The 20268-nt window shown below is 44.9% G+C and overlaps 1 protein-coding gene across 1 annotated transcript in view; it reads right to left on the bottom strand.

Annotated features, from left to right (window-relative positions):
* Positions 1 to 20268, bottom strand: part of PSTPIP2 (proline-serine-threonine phosphatase interacting protein 2) — a 201523-nt gene that overhangs the window by 108366 nt on the left and 72889 nt on the right. The window contains exons 2-4 of the mRNA XM_077463071.1: positions 10794 to 10894; positions 8310 to 8387; positions 7253 to 7287 (exon numbers count right to left, since the gene is read on the bottom strand). Coding sequence (XP_077319197.1) covers positions 7253 to 7287; positions 8310 to 8387; positions 10794 to 10894 — 214 coding nt within the window. The remainder of the gene's footprint in view (positions 1 to 7252; positions 7288 to 8309; positions 8388 to 10793; positions 10895 to 20268) is intronic.

Raw genomic sequence — 20268 nt, 5'->3', positions numbered from 1 at the left:
ACTCCTGCCAGTGTTAAGTAGTTTGTCTCATCCATGTAAACTGACACATTCTGCTGGCGAGCTTGCAGACTTACTGGCTGGATCACCAGACGAAAATAGAAGAAAGCAAGCTTAAAAAAACAAACAAACACAAATGCAGCCATCACATCTAACAATTGGTAAACTGCAATATATTCAAGGTTTGCTTTTGGGCTTAATACGGCTTTAAGAGGTTATGTTTTCAGGGTTTGATGTGTAACAATGTATTTGTGTTGCAAATTATATTTAGATAGAAAGGAATGCAGCCAATGAAGAGGCATACCAGGATAGCTCCCCTGTATGAGCTATTTGTACAGTGTGTTTACATGTAGATATTTTGAGGAAAGGTAAAAAATAAAATGTAAAGAATTGCCAAACAAATTGTACTTTTGCAAAAAAAACATAAATTAGGAGTATGTTCCTTGTTGTATATAACACACAATAAAGAGGACCTACAGTCAAAAGAAATGGAACCTTGACAAGGGCCCTTTGACAACTACAAAACTGCAGCTCTTGTAGGATGTTCCTGGTCTGCAGTGGTCAGGACAGAGCAATAAGGCCCAAGGAAGGAAAACTGGTGACACGGTCATCGATGCATGTGGGGACTGCAGACTGACCCGTGTAGTCTGATCCAATAGAAGAGCTGCTGGAGCTCAAATTGTTGAAAAAGTTAATGCTGGTTCTGATAGAAAGGTGTCAGAACACACAGAGCATCGCAGTTTGCTGCGTATGGGGCTGTGTAGCCACAGACCGGTCAGGATGACCATTGCTGATCCATGTCCACAGATAAAAGCACCTACAATGGGCATGTGAGCATCAGAACTGGACCACGGAGCAATGGAAGCAGCTGGCCTGTTCTGACGAATTTAAGAATGGTTTGAGGACTACAAGTTTTTAAGCTGTTGACTGGGCCTCCATATTTTCCAGCTCTCAATGCATCTGTGTGGGATGTGCTGGGAAAACAACTGAAAACTTGGTGCCAGCTACCACACCCTACCTTCAGAGGTCTAGTGGAGTGCGATAGATAATGCTCCTAAGTAGGTGCTAGGAGAGAGTATAGTTTTTGGTCTTGTCAGGTAAAACTTAGAGAGTGTTCCCTGCCTACCAGGGAGCAGGATCTATTGGTTAGGTCTGCTCATTGTACATCGCGTGCAGCTCAGCTTGTTCTGACTGTCCCTCACTGGTCCAATAGGGAGGCATATTGGACAATGCGAGGGGATCTGACAAGTGAGTGCACAGGCTTTGTTACAGCCCTGGCAATTGGCAGAGGAAAAGTGCTGCATTGCATGATGGGATACTGTATATAAAAGCCAGAGTACACGTGCTCAGAGTTAGCTGAGCCAGGGAACTGAGTCCAGGAGGGAGGGGGCGGCTGACCTTTCCTCCGCGGAGGAGGCAGTGAGGCCCTGGGTGGTCGACCCAGGGGCCTAGAGAGAGAAGATGAACCCAGAGGAACTGAAGAGCTGACTGCAAGGGGTACACCAGGAAGAATCTGATTCTGCCTACTATGAGTACAGATCTGTGTCTTTGGGGCCTTATCAAGTGAGGGCCGTCCCCTTCAGCTAGAAGGGTCAGTGGACGGGTGACAGTAAAGGGGATGCTAGCGAGTGTCCTGAATAGGGATGGGCCGAACACCCCCCGGTTCGGACCAGAACTTTCGAATGGACCCCAAATTCGTACGAACTTTAGAACCCCATTGAAGTCTATGGGACTCGAACGTTCGAAATTAAAAGTGCTAATTTTAACGGCTAATATGCAAGATGCTGTCCTAAAAAGGGTTTGGGGACCTGGCTTCTGCCCCAGGAGACATGGGTCAATGGCTAAAATGTTTTTAAAAATGGCCGTTTTGGCGGGAGCACTGATTTTAATGACGATTAAAGTGAAAAAAAAAGTGAAATATTCCTTTAAATATCGTGCCTGGGGGGTGTCTGTAGTATGCCTGTGAAGTGCCACGTGTTTCCCGTGTTTAGAACAGTCCCTGCACAAAATGACATTAAATGGAAATAACATCATTTAAAACTGCTTGCGGTTTTAATGTTATATCTGGTTCCTGCAATATGGTTGAAAATCATTGAGAAAAATGGCATGGGTAGCCCTCCCTGCCCATTACCAGCCCCTTTGGGTCTTGTAAGCATATTAAGGGGAACCCCGTACCCATATTAAAAAAAGGAAATGCGTGTGGCCCCCAGGCCCTATATACTCAGAACAGCAGTATACAGGCGGTGCAAACAAGACAGGGACTGTGTAGGTTTGTTGTGTTAAGTTGAATCTGTTTGTAATTTTCAACTGGTACATTTTTAAAGTGTAGCTCCAGTCAAAAAAACTATTTTTAAGCTTTTTGGAAAACATAGGGAAGGGTTATCACCCCTGTATAATTTGTTTTGTTGTCCATCTTTTTTCATCTCACTTGCTGTTGTCTCCTTCCGTTTGCAAGTAGGAGATGTTTGTAAGTTGGATGTTTGAATGACGGAACAAGGTGTTGGTTTTGCCACAACATTGTAAGCCCTCAAAGTGACTCTTGGTGGGCGCTGGAGCGCCCTGCTGTGAACGATTATATCAAGAATTGTAATTACATGCCATTGTTGAACAGTGGTAGAAAAATTGACCTTTGGTGGTTGTGGTGCTGGTGCCACAACACTATAAGTCCTCACAGTTACTCTGGGTGGGCACAGGAAGGGGCCCTCCTGTGAAATATTATATCAAGAATTGTAATTACATGTCCCTGTTAAACAGGGGCAGAAAAATTGGGCTGATGGCACTGGTGCTGGTGCCACCACACTGCAACCTCTCCCATATACTCTAGTTTTATTGCAGGAATTAGCCCTGCTGCAAAGCATTGCATCAAAAATTGTAATTAAACGCCCCTGTTAAACAGGGGCAGAAAAATTGGGCTGATGGCATCACCCAGAACCAGAAATGTTCTTCCAACATATCAGCGGAGGAGGAAGAGGATAGACAATCAACATAACTGGACAGTCACTCAGCATCAGCATAGGCAGTCTTGAAGGGATGTGATATTTCAAAAAAAATTATTCGGTTACATCAGCTTCAGGTGCTTGGTAGCTGTGGGTTATCCAAGACTGATTCATCTTGATGAAGGTCAGTCGATCAACTGATTCGGTGGACAGGCGCACCCTGTGATCGGTAACAAAGCTACAAGCAGCACTGAAGGTGCGTTCCCGAAAGAACGCTGGATGCAGGACAGGCCAGTAGCTCAATTGCATACTGTGCAAGCTCTGTCCAGTGATCCATCCTCAAGACCCAGTAAGCCAGAGGATTTTCGGTGGGAAAGGTGTCCAAGTCTGACCTTGCCCCTAGGTATTCCTGCACCATGTAAATCAGACGCTGGCGATGGTTGCTGGAACCGATCATACCTTGGGGCTGCGGACTAAAAAATTGTCTGAAAGCATCAGTCAGACGGCTACCTTCTCCACCGCTCCTTCTGACCGATGCCTCGGCAACACTTTGTCCAGGACCAGGAGTTTGTAACCTCCCAGTCTCTGGGAACGCGTTGCACAGACCTTTCTGCAAGGCCTCCCGGAGATGTCTCATCCTCTGCTCCCTCTGCAATGGCAAGATAAGGTCGGCAACCTTACCCTTGTACCGTGGATCAAGGAGAGTGGCCAGCCAGTAATGGTCCCTCTCCTTGATCCGATGAATACGAGGATCCTTCCGCAGGCTTTGCAGGATCAGGGAGGCCATGCAGCGTAGGTTAGCTGAGGCATTCGGTCCGGAGTCCTCTGGGTCACTAAGGACAACATGATCCGCAGCTACCTCCTCCCAGCCACGTACAAGTCCACAGGTTTCTTGGGACTGTAAATCATCCCTACAAGACTGCTGCTGATGCTGAGTGCCAGCCTCCACCTCCATGCTGACACAATCATCCTCCTCCTCCTCTTCCTCCTCCTCATCCTCTTCCTGTGTGATGGGTGGCACAGCAGGAACACTGTCTGGATAAAGGGGGCCTTGAGAGGCAAGGAAGTCCTCCTCTTCCTGCCTCTGTTCTGCCTCAAGTGCCCTGTTCATTATTCCACGCAGCGTATGCTCCAAGAGGTGGACAAGAAGTACAGTGTCATTGATGCATGCACTGTCACTGCTCACCATCCTTGTGGCCTCCTCAAACGGTGACAGGACAGTGCATGCATCCCTGATCATGCCCCACTGGCGTGGGGAGAAAAAACCGAGCTCCCCTGACCCTGTCCTGGTGCCGTAGTCGCACAGGTACTCATTGATGGCATGAGTCTACCAACTGAAAAGGCAGCAGTTGAAGTGCTAGCAATTTAGCCAAGCTAGCATTCAACCACTGGGCATGTGGATGGCTGGGAGTAAACTTCTTACGCCGGTCCAGCAGCTGGGGCAGGGACATTTGCCTGCTATAATCGGACGTGGGTGTACTGCTAGCAGAGTGCCCAGAAGCACTTGGCTGTGACACACCTAATTCTACACCTTCATTCCTCTCAGAGCAGGTTTCAGAGAGGACTGCAGGTCTAGTGGGGTTGGAGATGCCAGCTGATGAGGAGCAAGGAGAGGTCCGCTTTGTTCTTTGGTGTGGGTCTTTGAGGTACGCTTGCCAACGAGCTGCATGGCAGGTCAACATATGTTTGGTCAAGCATGTGGTGCCCAAGCGGCTGATGTTTTGGCCATGCGAGATACGCTTGAGACATATGTTGCAAATAGCAGCGGTGCGATCTGATGCACTCGTCTCAAAAAAGGCCCACACCAAAGAACTTTTAGAATAACGCGCAGAGGCAGCGCCCTGCACAGGCGGAGCTCTGCGGTGTGATTCAGTCGGTGTGCTGCCCCTAAGCTGGCCCCCAGAGGGCATCCTGCCTCGTTGGACATGTGCCTCCTCCTCCTCCTCCTCTCTCCTACCAGGCACCCATGTGGAGTCAGTGCCCTCATCATCCCCTCCCTCTTCATCGCTGTAGCAAACCTGGTAGTATGCTGCAGCTTGTGGAACATGACTGCCAGATTGCTGTCCTTGAGCATCCCCTCTCTCTGCATTCACGCTACTGCCTTCCTCTAGCTGAGTGTCATCATCAGAGCCTACAAAACACTGGGCATCCTCCTGGAGCATGTACCCAACACTGTGCTCAAAGAGTTCAGGAGACTCCTCAGGAGACTCCTCAGGAGGACGTGGTGGGTCTAGGGAAGGAGTTACTGATGATGACATTGAGACGAGGGAAGACGATGCGTTGGCAGCTGCTTTGCTAGTACCCTGAGACTGGGTGAGAGAGGATGAGGAGGATGAATAGGGCTTGGTCATCCACTCTACCAAGTCATTGGCATGTTGCGACTCAACATTTCCAGCTGCCGAAAAGAAGGACAAGCGTGTCCCATGGCCACGTGCTGATGACAATGCACCGCGTCCACGACCAGCACTGTTGTCTCTAGACACAGAGCCTGCTTGCCCTCTTTTATCGGCTCACGCCTGTCTGCCTCTCCTTGCTGGCCTTCCAGACATGGTAATGGCCTGAAGGGAGTTGGGTAAAACAGCAGTTGGGTAGTGTATATTGTGCTGGAGGCACACAACACCCACTAACTCCTGTAGATGCCTTTATTATAGAGCACCAGAGATAAAGGGGTATACTGTACTGGAGGCACACAACACCCACTAAGCCCTGCAGATGGCTCTATTAGAGAACAGCAATAAAGGGTAGATACAGGTGTATATTGTGCTGGAGGCACAAAACACCCACTAACTCCTGCAGATGCCTTTATTATAGAACACCAGAGATAAAGGGGTATATACAGATGTATACTGTGCTGTGCTGGAGGCACACACAACTTCCAATAACTCCTGCAGATGGCATATGGCTCAAATAGAGAAGAGCTATGTAGGTGGATATAGCGGTGTGTACTGGGTACAGAGCACGCAGACAGCACGCACAAGCTCCTAACACTACTGACTGCAAGCTCTATTATAAAAGATAGATCACTAGCTATATAGGTAAGGTGAATATAGCGGTGTATACTGCGGTCAGGGCACGCAGACAACAACCACTACAGAAGAGCAAGATTGAAAATCGGCCGATAACGATCGGTGTGTACTGTGTTGAAGGTACACAGAACACCCACTAACTGCTTCAGACGCCAACACACTACACAAGGCCGCCGCCCTGGCGGCCTTATATAGTGTGGGGCGTGTACTACACAGCCTGAGCTATGATTGGCCACAGGCATCCTGCCTGTGGCCAATCATTGCTCTCCTCGCTGCTGGCGCTGTGATTGGCCAAGCATGCGGGGTCACAGTGCATGCTTGGCCAATCATGAGCCAGCAATGCACTGCGATGACGCAGTGCATTGTGGGCTGTGAGCGCCACACGAATTTGGCGCGAACGGCCCATAACGTTTGGAATTCGCCGAACGGGCGAACAGCCAATGTTCGAGTCGAACGTATGTTCGACTCGAACAGGAAGCTCATCCCTAGTCCTGAAGATAATGAAGTGAATCAAGTCTGCTGCTAGTGAGAGCAAGAAGACTTAAACCTTCCATACATGTGGCTGTATGGTCTAAGCAGTGTGACTGCTTCTACTACCAATTCGCTGAGGTCAAGTGAGGATTGTCCTTATCCTTTGTGAATAGTTGCAGTTGGAGTATCCCACTCATCCCTTCCAAGTTCCCAATAAAATACAAAAACACAAATACCCTGGACTGGTCATTGAGTAATGAGCTAGCGGGAATAAAGGAGGGGCAAGTGGGAACTCCTTGGCAACCAAGTGGAAAACACTTATCAACCAGCTGCCGGTAACCAGAGAGAGGCCTATGAAGTCAACACTCAGCAAGCCCTACGGGGACAGTGACACACACATTAATATATATATATATATATATATATATATATATATACACACACACATATACATACATACACACTCTGTATGTATCCCTTCCTTACCAGGCCATATTTCAGCTCTCAGTGATGTGATATTTTTGCCGTTATCAATTATTATTATTTCATTTTTATTTTTTTTGCAGTTTGTGTCCAGTTGGGGAGATATCCCTATAAAGTAGAGAGGATACCCACCTTAGGCATCGGTCATTGGGACAGGTGTCTCCATTGGAAGACCTCACTTCCTGTTCTGGTGACAACTCAAAAACTTTGGATTTCTTATTACTGTGTATTTTAGTGGCAATAAAGCAATAATATAAAAGGGGATCTAATCTATCCCTACTCCATCCAAAATAATAACAATTACACATGAATGTCACTCGTTATCCTCCAAGTACTTACGTTGTTTGAAGATATCTAGAGCCCTTTTCAAAGTGCTGAAGGTGGGAAACAGAAGACGCTACATTAGTATTAAGTATATTATAAGTATATTATTATATTAGTAGAATACATATTAGGATATAGTGACCTAAAAAAAAATGAATCTTCTTATGAGAGAAACATGTAGTCCGCCACTCCTGACATCCTGCTGCAAATACTTTTCTTCTGGTGGTCATCCTGACTCTCTGGCTTCAATACTCTCTGGCCTTAACAACCGATGAGCTGTCAGCGGGTTTCCCTACTGAGAGCTTTAATGTCAACAAAAGAATGCTGGCAATAGAAAATTCAGAGAAAAAAAAGTGTGGGCCCCCCCCCCAATCCATACCAGGCCCTTTGGGTCTAGTATGGATTTTAAAGGGAACACACCAATTTGTTTCTGAACGGCGAGGGGTCCCCTCCAAGATCCATACCAGACCCTTATCGGAGCATGTTGATGGGGTCAAGAGCCTTTTCCTTACAACCCTGTGCTGTGGTTGTGGGGGTCAGTAGGTGGAGTGCTTATCAGAATCTGGAAGCCCTTATTAACAAGGGGGAGGGGGAGAAGATTCCTCCAATCAGCATTCGATCACATGACCTTTCAAAAGAAGTTGGTCCTGGAAGACGTTCCTTGTATCCTTAGTGATCTTACGTCTGAATGGAGTAGATTTATAATGCCCAACATATTTTACTGATTGTGGGTCCTGCTCTGATAAATTCTTGTAGTGAAGTATCTCCCCTCAGGGCCACTAGCAAAGCATATTTTATTAGTACAGCCCGGGGGTGGATGGGGGGGACCAAATTACCCCTGTTCCTCCAGCTCAGTCCCCTAGGTTAGTCTAAATGTCAGATATCCCACTGTGAGTACACAATGAACCACCAGGGAGATTCCTCCATCCACTTTGTGTGGATGGGGGAATCTGTTCATTTTTTATTTATTTTTTTCGTTTAGCTCACTGGCTAAACGAAAGAAAAAAAAATTCAGGTCATCTATGGCCAGCTTAATTCCCCTTGGGATTCAGACAGGAAATGGTTCACTTACTTTATTTCTGTTTGTCCACAGGGTTTTTTCTTTGTTAAAGTAAGCAGGTCTTTCCCATAGCGCTCCTCTATGGCTGCCCTATAGAAGACATTTACAGACAGACATCATCATTTTCTGGCTGCATAGACCAGTACAAGGAAGAGTTGGGTAGCAAACGCAAATGACTAGAGCCCTCTTCATGGTGGGGACAGATTTTTCAAGGTGTAAAACATGGCATGATCCCTTCTTTATTGGTTTTTCAAACTGTCTTAGCAGTGTTGGGTCCAAAAGGGGAAAACACATTCAATCTCCAGTTCAAGGGATGCAGCTCTTTGTTGGAGAGGGAGAGGGAGAAGGAGAGAGAGAGGGAGAGAGAGAGGGAGAGAGAGAGAGAGAGAGAGAAGAGGGGGAAAGAAAGAAAGAGAAAGAGAGAAGGGGAAAGAATGAAAGAGAGAGAGGGGGAATGAGAGAGAGGGAAAGAGAGCAAGAGAATGGGGAAAGTATGAGAGCCAGAGAGAGAGGGGGAGAGGGAAAAAGAGAAAAGGGGGAAAGAATGAATGAAAGAGGGGAAGAGAGAGAGAGAGAGAGAAGGGAGAGGGGGGGAGAAGGAGAGCACGAGAAAGGGAAAGAAAGAGAAAGAGAAGGAGGAAAGAAAGAAAGAAAGAAAGAAAGAAAGAAAGAAAGAAAGAGGGGGGAGAGAGGGAAAGAAAGAGAAGGGGGAAAGAAAAAGAGAGAGGGGGGAGAAGGAGAGAGAAAGAAGGAAAGAGAGAGGGGGGAACGAGAGAGGGGGAACGAGAGTCATTTTTCAATAGGCCGTGCAGGACTTTTGCCATTCTGGATGGACGTTATAGGACATCCTTCTGCAACCCAACTGTGCTGCAGACACAATCTGTCACCCGCAATGTTCACTGGACACAACCGATGGTAGATCACTGTACCAGCCTGCTATTGGTACCATGTGATCACTGTGACCAAACACAGCAGATCATATGACTATTGTAAACAATGGATGGTTTCCTTTCATGCCATCCATTTTTTACAATCGTGTTCTTAGCTGTGATTGGTCACAGTGATCACATGATACAGACTTGACCAATCACAGCCCATCTGTACCATGTGATTAGCTGTGACCATCACAGCTAATTACGAAAATACTAATTGATTTACTGAGTTCCATTTCGTAAAAATGGTTGCTTATACCAATGAAATTCACTGGTATAAGCAATCATAATGTGTAAAAAAAAAACAACAAAAAACAAACAAACACAATCACTTCCACAGAGTCGTACAGTTTTACTATGGTAACACTGTATTGCTCTGGTCACAGTGTGTTAAAAAATTTTTTTTAAAAAGTGATATTAGTTCATTTTCTTTTTATTTGTTTTTGCATGCTGTCCCCAGCCAGTGTCCCTGGTCACTGCCATGGCAGTTATATGATAATGCTGTACAGCAGTATGCCAAAAAAAAAAAAAAAATTTTTTTTTAATTTCTTACATTTTCCACGTGGATCAGGAAACGATTACATTATGGCCACTGGATGGAGCTGATGATCACATTAAACCATTCACTTCTTATAACGATCGGTAAATCAGAAAATTACAGCAAAATAGCCACTAGATGGAGCCGACAATCATAGGAAATAATTATTTACTTCCAATGATCATGCATTATGGCCACGAGATGCAGCTGATAATCATAGTAAACAATTCACTTACTATAATCATCAGTGAATAAGGAAATTACTGCATTATGGCCACTAGATGGAGCTGACAATCTTAGGAAATAATTATTTAACTTTCTATGATCATTATGAGCATTATGGCCACTAGATCCAGCTGATAATCATAGTAAACAATTCACTTCCTAAAATCATCAGTGGAACAGGAAATTACTACATTATGGCCACTAGATGGAGCTGACGATCATAGTAAAAAATTCACTTCCTATAGTGATCAGTAAATCAGAAAAGTACAGCAAAATAGGCACTAGATGGAGCTGACAATCATAGGAAATAATTATTTACTTCCTATGATCATTATGAGCATTATGGCCACTAGATGTAGCTGATAATCATAGTAAACAATTTGCTTCCTATAATCATCAGTGATTCAGGAAACTGCATTATGGCCACTAGATGGAGCTGACGATCATAGTAAATATGTATTTACCTACCTATGATCACTGGCACCATCTAGTGGCGTAATGTGATATTTTCCTGATTGACTCTAACCTGTATGAATGAATAACACTGGACCTGGAGAGAAAATAGCTTAATATATTGTACATGCAGTTTGACAGAACAAATGCTCTGCATATTTTTATTAATACATTCCATGGAGTTAGACCAGGTAGCTGTACTTGTAGCATTTTTAAACAGATAAAATGCAGGGAAATGTATGTATGTATCATAGAGGTACACTGCGCTTGCACTTTTGACCTAGACATACACTTTAACCACAGGGTGAGCACATTTCTGTCTCTGCGTTCTCAGCGCTAGTTACTGACCTTTCTTTAATGAAGTCCTCAAACTCTTTACAGTTCTTCCTGCCATCGTTCATGTGTTGAAGGAGACAGTCATAGCCGATACTACTGATGATGTCCAGGCTCTGCACATGAAAGAGAACTGGGTCAGAACATTGGGTCACCATGTCACTAAAGAAGAACTCCGCTCTGCTCAGCATTTGGCTCTCTGTTCAGCATTTCACTTACCTCCAACCCATCGCTTTCTGGCAGCTGTAATTTAAACAGTTGCTATACTGCTATCACTATATGTGATCAACTCAGTGTCCTCACACAGAAGCAAAAAACATAAAAAGAAGTAGAACTATAAGCAAAACTCCCTTTTCATTTTGGATAGAGTAAGAGAGGGTTATAACCAGGGCTCGAGTCCTGCGGGAACGGCGTCCCTGCACTTTTTTCACAGCAGGAACGCCGTTCCCTTGGCAGGACTAGAGCCGCCCAATCCGAATGTCGAGATGCATGCAGAGTAGAGCAGTAAGCGTCTGTAATAAAGTTCTCTTATGTCACGCAGCACTGTTCGCTCCCCGGTGGCACCCTCCTCTCTTCTCGTCTATCCCAGATGAGGTCACAAGCCAATGGGGATAGACGAGAGGAGAGGAGGGGCCACCAGGGAGTGAGAAGCGCTGCGTGACATGAGAGAAAACTTACTACAGACAGACGCTTCCTGCGCTACTCTGCATGCTGGCTAGTAAGATCCCCTGATGTGCCCCATGCCCTAATGTGCCCCATAATGTGTCCTGATCTGCCCTGATGTGCCATGCCCCCTGATGTGCCATGTGGCCTGATGTGCTATGTGCCCCATAATGTGCCCTGATGTGCCATAATGTGCCCTGATGTGTCATGTGGCCCGTGTCCTGATGTGCTATGTGCCCTGATGTGCCCCATAATGTGCCTTGATGTGCCCTATGCCCTAATGTGCCCCGTGCCCTGATGTGCCCCATGCCCTGATGTCCCATGTGGCCTGATGTGCCCCATGCCCTGATGTGCTATGTGCCCAGATGTCCTATGTGCCCCATAATGTGCCCTGATGTCCTATTTTTTTTAGGATGGGGGAGTGGATCTTGGGTGGGAGTTCCCACACTTTTTTCCCTAGGACTTGACCCCTGGTTATAACCCCTTTTGTGACATCTGTGTCCCATTGGGGAGAATTTTCTTCACTTCCTGTCCCATAGCCCAAACAGGAAGTGAAAGGAAATCCCTTGAATGTGTCAACAGAACTAGTGTCCCCCTTTGGAAGATTTCCACTCTGTTCCTGTTCTGGTGACCTCAGCAGTGTCGGTCAACTGTACCTAAATACCTGATAATAAATACCTAATACCTAAATACTGATACCTAAAGGCAAACTTTTTTTTAAAATTTTAGATAAAGTAAAAAGGGATTAGAACCCCGGGCAGGTTTTTATTGCAGTCTGTGTCTACATTAGGGAGATTTGCCCTTTCCATTTGTCGTGTTTATCATTATCAAACATGAACGTAAAAGAAAATCCGAAATTTTGGGTTGTCCCTTTTTTTTTTTTTTAAAATGCGCCCAGTCCCGCGGGACTCGCGAACCACACATGTGAGGTATCGTCGCAGTCGGTAGAGCGAGAGCAATAATTCTAGCCCTAGATGTTCTCCGTAACGCAAAACATGCAACCTGTAGAATTTTTTAAACATCGCCTATGGAGATTTTTAAGGGTTAAACGTTTGTCGCCATTCCACGAGAGGGCGCAATTTTGAAGCGTGACATGTTGGGTATCAGTTTACTCAGCATAAAATTATCTTTCACAATATAAAACAAAAATTGGGCTAACTTTACTGTTAAAAAAAAAAATGTACAATGTTTGGGGGTTCCAAGCAATTTTCTAGCAAAAAAACAAACAAACAAACTGTTTTTAACTTGTAAACAACACATCTCAAAAAGTGTCTCGGTCCTTAAAGTGGAGTTCTACCCCCCCAAAAAAAAATGTCATTAATGTGCATGAAAAAATGAAAAAAAAAAAAAAAACATTTGGAAAAAAAATTATTTTACTACTTACCTTTTTATGCCTGTTGCTATGTGGTCCCTCAAAATCTGCCTTCGTCAGTGCCTGGGCTCCTGACGCCACTTCCCTCGGTGCAGGAAGGGAAATCACCTCTCCCCCCTCCCTCTAGGCAATCGTCTGGGACACGTCACAGCTCGTGCATGAGCAGTGGGTGGCCACAGTTAAAATGCTGGCGTCGACAAGCGGAGGGGGGAGACGAGCAAGGCTTCGATCCCCCGCATCGCTGGACCCTGGGACAGGTAAGTGTCCGATTATTAAGAGTCAGCAGCTGCAGTATTCGTAGCATTTGTAGTAATTTTTTTTTTTAAGCCGTACGCCGCTTTAAGTGGTTAAAGTAGAACTAAAAGGCAAAACTTTTTTTTTTTTTTTAAAGACCGCAGAGGTAATCAAAACCCACCAAAAGAAAGCGCTATTTGTGGGGAAAAAATAAAATATAATAAAAATTTCATCTGGGTACAGTGTTGGATGACCGTGAAAATTGTCAAAGTGCAAAGGACTTGGCAGGAAGGGGGTGAAAGTGCCCCGGTAGGCAAGTTTTTATAGCGGCTCTATAATGACATTTTGTTCTCCAATCAAACGTAACAAGACCTATTAAAATGACTTTTACAGGATTATGACTGACTCATAGAACTGGTATAACCGGAGCGTAACACCTCTGCCATCATGCGAGACGGGGGGGGGGGAGCTATATTGCCCCGGGCCAGGGACCGCACTGCTGGTCTGACGGGTTCCACAGGTGACACATGCCGGCCGGGCCGGGACTGCACAAGGCACAGCCGACAACTCATTTCCAAAGACAGTACCTGGCTTAAACTGCTACTGCTGACTTTTAAAATTCGAACGAATATTCAAACCTAAAATTCTCAGTGCATTCGATGACTTGGCAACTGCAGTGTTTGGGAAAAATTGGACTTCCCCCAATGAAAGCCACAGGGAATGTCAGACATTTATACGAGTAAGAAATTTCCATCCTGCTCCTTTCATTCTGTCATCACTGTGGTTGAAATCAAGCGTTAATTTGGCTCCATTCACATTAGCGCCTCACCAAAGTCACACGATTTCCAGTGCGACTTTGGAGCGTGACTTCGATACGACCTTACATTCTCTGGACCAAAGTCAAATCAGAAGTCGCACCAAAGTAGTGCATTAGTAGTCGCATTGATTTGAACAGGTACCATTCAAAAAAAGAAAAAAAATGGGCTGCAACTTGTCATGCGACTTCAATGTCCAAAGTCCCACGACAAGTGGCACAAGTGTGAATGGAGCCAAACTATTAGAAAATGGAACAAACATTCTTAAAATTAAACAATTCAGATGAAAAGCTTTAGGCTCCGTTCGCACCTAGGCGTATTGAATCGCGGGCAGCATCACTGCGATTCTGCCCAGGATTCCATAATTGGAGCAAAATACAGGATGCGTTTGTGAAGCCATTATTTCTTAACGGCACCCTAAACGTGGTGCAATTTTGCAGCGAATGTTGAGTGACAAAACACGCCACAATCGCAGCAAAAATCGCAATGCCGAACGCTCCTGGCTCTGTGTCAAGAGTTGGTACGTGAACTTCTTGTGAGCATTTTTGGAGTGAAGGGAGGACCATTAAAAATGAATGGTACTGCTCCAAAAACGCTCCACTAAAAAACACAAACACTCTCCACAGCAGCTGTCGCTGAGCTATGCTCAGGTGTGAATGGAGCCTTATGCCTTGTACACACGCTCGGACATTCCGACGACAAAATCCGTTGGTTTTTTTTCCCGACGGATTTTGGCCCAAACTTGTCTTGCATACACACGGTCGCACAAAGTTGTCGGAAAATCCAATCGTTCAGAACGAGGTGACGTAAAACACGTACAACGGGACTATAAAAAGGCCAGTAGCCAATAGCTTTCGTCTCGAAATTTATTCTAAGCATGCGTGGCAATTTGTGCGTTGGAATTCTCTACACGCGATCGGAATTTAAATGATCGGATTTTGTTGTCGGAAAATTTTAGACCCAGATCTCAAACTTTGTGTGTCGGAAATTGTGACGGCGTTTTAACTGACAATTGCGCGGTTGTGCGACATTGTACCCAAACAAAATTGACATCCTTTTTTCCCCACAAATAGATTTATTTTGGTGGTATTTGATCACCCCTGCGATTTTTATTTTTTGCGCTATAAACAAAAAAAGAGCCACAGTTTTGAAAAAAACGCATTATTTTTAACTTTTTACTATAATAAATATCCCCCAAAAATATATATATATAAAAAAAAAAAAAAAAACACCACAATTTTTTCCTCAGTTTAGGCCGATATGTATTTGTCTACATATTTTTGGTAAAAAAAAATATATATATTGCAATAAGCGTATATTGATTGGTTGCGCAAAAGTTATAGCGTCTACAAAATAGGGGATAGTTTTATGGCATTTTTATTATAAATTTGTTTTTATTAGTAATGGCGGAGATCTGTGATTTTTAACGGTATTGCGACATTATGGCGGACACATCGGACACTTTTGACACTATTTTGGGACCATTGTCATTTATACAGTGATCAGTGCTATAAAAATGCAGTGGTTACTGTGTAAATGACACTGGCGGGGAAGGGGGTTAACCACTAGGGGTCAATGAAGGGGTTATATGTGTCCTAGGGAGTGATTGGGCTACTAGTCACATGATACTGATCACTGCTCCCAGTGACAGGGAGCAATGAACTCTGTCATGTCACAAGGCTCTGTGACACGATCGCCGGGAGACTGATCGCTGGTCCCGCAGGTACGGTCACGCTGTACGTAGCGGGTGCACGCCTGCTATTCCTGCCTCTTAAAGGGGACGTACAGGTATTCCCATTTGCCCACCGCTGCCATTGTGCCGACGTATATCGGCGTGCGGCGGTCAGCAAGTGGTTAACTGACAATTGCGCGGTAATGCCACACTGTACCCAAATATAATTTGTGTTCTATTTTCCCACAAATTGAGCTTTCATTTGGTGGTATTTAATCTTCACTGCATCTTCTTTCTTTTTTTTTGCGCTATAAATAAAACATTTAAAAGAAAAAAAAGATTTTTTATATATATATATATATATATATATATATATATATATATATATATATATATATATATATATATATATATATATATATATTTTATTTTTTTTTTTTTTTATTAGGTTGGATGGGGAGCGTCGGTGCACAGACATTTTCAGATCTCTCCAGAGATGTTCATTCGGGTTCATGTCTGGGCCACCCAAGGACATTCAGTCTTGTTCCGTAGCCACTCCTTTGTTATCTTGGCTGTGTGCTTAGAGTCATTGTCCTGTTGGAAGATAAATCTTCGCCCCAGTCTGAGGTCCAGAGCACTCTGGACCAGGTTTTCATCAAGGATGTCTCTGTACATTGCTGCATTCATCTTTCTGTCAATCCTGACTAGTCTCCCAGTTTCTGCCGCTGAAAAACATCCCCACAGCATTCTGCTACCACCACCATGCTTCACTGTAGGGATAGTATTGGCCAGGTGATGAGTGGTGCCTGGTTTCCTCCAGGCATGACACTTGCCATTCAGGCCAAAGAGTTCAATCTTTGTTTCATCAGACCAGAGAATTGTTTCTCATGGTCTGAAAGTCCTTCAGGTGCCTTTTGGCAAACTCCAGGTGGGCTGTCATGTGCCTTTTACTGATGAGTGGCTTCCGTCTTCCACTCTACCATTGGGGCTGATTGGTGGAGTGCTGCAGAGATGGTCGTTCTTCAGGAAGGTTCTCCTCTCTCTACAGAGAAATGGTGGAGCTCTGTCAGAGTGACTATCGGGTTCTTGGTCACCTCCCTGACTAAGGCTCTTCTCCCCAGATCGCTCAATTTAGCCGGAGTGGCCTGCTCTAGGAAGAGTCCTGGTGGTTCCAAACTTCTTCCATTTATGGATGATGGAGGTCAGTGTGCTCATTGGGACCTTTAATGCTGAACACATTTTCTGTACCCTTCCCCAGATCTGTGCCTCCATATAATACTGTCTCGGAGGTCTACAGACTACTTGGACTTCATGGCTTGGTTTGTGCTCTGACACGCACTGTGAACTGTGGGACCTTATATAGAGAGGTGTGTGCCTTTCCAAATCAGGTCCAATCAACTGAATTTACCACAGGTGGACTCCACTTACGTTTCAGAATCATCTCAAAGATGATCAGTGGAAAGAGGATGCACCTGAGCTCAATTGCCATGGCAAACGCTGTGAATACGGATTTTTTTTGCTTTTGTATGGCCCCATTCACACTGGGGCTCTCAGCCCGCTGGCGGTAAAGTGCCTCTATATTTAGCGGCGCTTTACCATCGTTTTAGCGGCGCTGATCGGCCACTAGCGGGGCAGTTTTTACCTCCGTTAGCGGCCAAAAAAGGGTTAAAACCGCCCGCAAAGCGCCGCTGCAGCAGCTCTTTGCAGGTGGGTTTGGAGTGCTGCCCCATTGTTTTCAATGGGAAGGGGCGCTTTAAGAGCGGTAAATAAAAAAAATTTGACTGTCCTGCAAGCGCACCGCTCCAATATGAAAGCCCTGGAGTGCACTGAGCGGCTCTTTCAGGGTGCTTTGCAGGCGCTATTTTTAGCACTTTAGCGCCTCAGCGTGAAAGGGGCCTAATAAATTTGCAAAGATGTCAAACAAACTTCTTTCTATTATGGGGTATTGTTTGTAGAATTGTCAGGAAAATAATGAATTAAATTCCATTTTGGAATAAGGCTGTTACATAACAAAATGTGGAAAAAGTGAAGCGCTGTGAATACTTTCCGGATGCACTATAAAACAGACTAATCAACACAGAAATATACAAAGATACCTGAAGTGTAAGTACAAAAGATAAAGAAAATCTTTAGGTTTCTTATTTTTCAGAGAATGGTTTATGTTTATTTCCATTTTATTCTACTAAGGCTGCGTATTGGTAAAGTGTCACTAAATAAGAGAGAGAGAGAGAGAGAAAAGAGCTCTTGGGAATTATTTTTAAAATGCTGCAATAACATTTGCACCAGTGCCAGACGGATTCAACTTTTTTTTTCCCCAGGAACTTCCTCCTGCTTTAAAATGACATGGCCTTGTTCTTTCTCAATCCAAATCGATGTTGTAAATAAACTTTGAACATTCCGTAAAGTTTGTTTGAAATGAAAACCCAACTCTGGTTGAATGATTGTTTTTAGCTTTGCATAGAGCAGAGAATGGTTGGGTGACTTGTCAGGTTTAGTGGATCCCGTTGGGAGGTTTTCATCTTATTTTTTGTGGGGGACACATGGACAGAAAGTGAGAGGGATTCTCCTTAATGGGGACACAGGCATTGGGGGGAGAGCCTGACCCAGGTTTTTGCAAGCAGGGTGACAGAGAGAGGGGCTCATCACTGTGATGCTTCTCCTTTCCAGTCACAGGCTGGGGGTGGGTTCAGGACAACCTGGGCTCAAACAAAGTGGGTTGAATGAGGTTGGCCATCAGACTGAGGACATCTAGTGGTAGAAAAATGATTGCAGAGGACATGGATTTTAATGGATTGAAGTGGAATACTGTAGCAATAGCAGGTTTTGCTGCAATAGCAGCCATGAAACAGACCGTCTGAGCCTGAAGGTTATCTCAGGAACTGTTAGCTGAGTGGGCACACCTTCCTTGGTTGCAGTTAAATATTCTGGATGTCTCCACACCAATCATGCATCTGTTAATCTGATTGGATCAATTGGTAATTTCCAGCTTCTGTAAGAAATTCGAAGAACAGCTCTCATTACAGAACCACTGCAAAACCTATAAGGCAGGGTTTCTCAACCATGGCTTTTTTTCAGTGGGAACGCGGGGGAACGCAGTTCCGGCACCTCCAGCACTGAATGTATGTAATAGCATGTGGTATGGGGTGTGCTGGAGGGTCTATTGATGTTGGCTGCTGGGGGATCTATTGTCACTGGTGGGGATCTGATTTTATGTGGGGGCTTAGTGTTGCCGATGGGGAATCTATTGTTGCTGGGAGGGTCTTAGGTTGCTGGAAGGGATCTACTGTTGAGGGAGAGGTCTATTTTTACTGGCTGCTGGAGGATATATTGATGCTGGGGAATCTGTTGTTGCTGCGGGGGGTTGGGGGGGTCTAATGTTGCTTATTCTCTAAACAGGGCAGTACTGGTAGTTGGGTAGGGGGTGGAATCAAGGGACGGTGGTCAGAGGTGGGTATTGGGCAGAGACGAGGGGTGACTCAGGTGGGGGGGGGGGGGGTTCCTGCACCTATTCTCAGAGAAAAAAAGCTCTGGTTCCATGGAACCCTAGGGTTCCTCAAGAGTTTGCTAGGGGTTCCTTGAGCAAGGAGCAATTTCTGCCTCTCAGATAAGTTCCCACTTATACCATTGATCTTTTTAGCTCTCTGTAATTCTTCCCAATGACCTCAAGTGTGAGGAATATTATTTCCACTGACCATCACACTAATGTATCACGAGTTGTAGATATAGTCATTTTTACAGTCAGTCTATGTCCCCAATGGAAGGTTAGCCCTCACTTCCTGTCCAGGTGATTGGCTGTGGTAGGTGCCCTAGTGCAGTGGTCATCAACCCTGTCCTCAGGACTCACTAACAGGCCAGGTTTTATGTATTACCTTGGGGGAGATGCAGACTAAAATACTGCAATCACTGAGCAGCAAATGATATAACCTGTGCTGTATTTCAGTTATCTTGCAAACCCGGCCTGTTAGTGAGCCCTGAGGACAGGGTTGATGACCACTGGCCTAGTGGCTTTTGGAGAAGAAAAATGTGGACTGCACTTTGGAACAAGGAAACAGGAATTTAAATCGAAAGGAAACCCCAACAACGAAGATCTCCTATTTGCTGTTAAATATAACATTGGAAGTTATACCTGTTGGAAAAAAAAGATGCAAAAATATATTCCTTCCAGTAATTTAGAGCTGTCCTGTGTCCCTGGCAGACTTTTTCTGTTATCTCAAGGAATCTAATTAGTCCTCCAAGTTCTTATCTAGGCCTACAGAACAATAAGCGTCCATGCAATGAAGAACAGGATAGGGGAGAGTTTTGAAGTTTTATCAAATGTCAGCTAGGCAGGTCTGACACCAAAGGTCCATAAAGACATGGGTGAGCGAGTTTGGGGTGGAGTAACTTGACTGGCCTCCACAGAGTCCTGACCTTAAAGTGATAGAACACCTTTGGGATAAATTACAGCAGAGCCAGGCAAGATAATTTGGCTGGAGAGAGCATAATAATCTGGTAAACAGAAAGCGCAGATATGTGGCTTAAATCAGTTTCATGGGATGAGCAAAGAGTTGAAGGTTCACCAGAAACAAGAGACAGCAAGATTGTCCTAAGAGATCAGACTGGGAGGTGTCCAGCATCTCAGGTGGCACAGGGAGAAGAGCCACCACCAGACACCACAGAGGTTGCAGATTCAGATCCGGACCCCGACAAGCGTAGGTTCCGGGGACTCAAGAAAACAGCAGCTCCTTATACTTA

This window comes from Lithobates pipiens, unplaced genomic scaffold (assembly GCF_037356315.1).
Source record: "Lithobates pipiens isolate NorthernLeopardFrog02 unplaced genomic scaffold, aLitPip1_a1.2 Scaffold_3, whole genome shotgun sequence".
Classification (NCBI taxonomy): Eukaryota; Metazoa; Chordata; class Amphibia; order Anura; family Ranidae; genus Lithobates; species Lithobates pipiens.
Note: the sequence above shows the minus strand (reverse complement) of the source record. Positions and strands in the feature narration are given on the sequence as shown.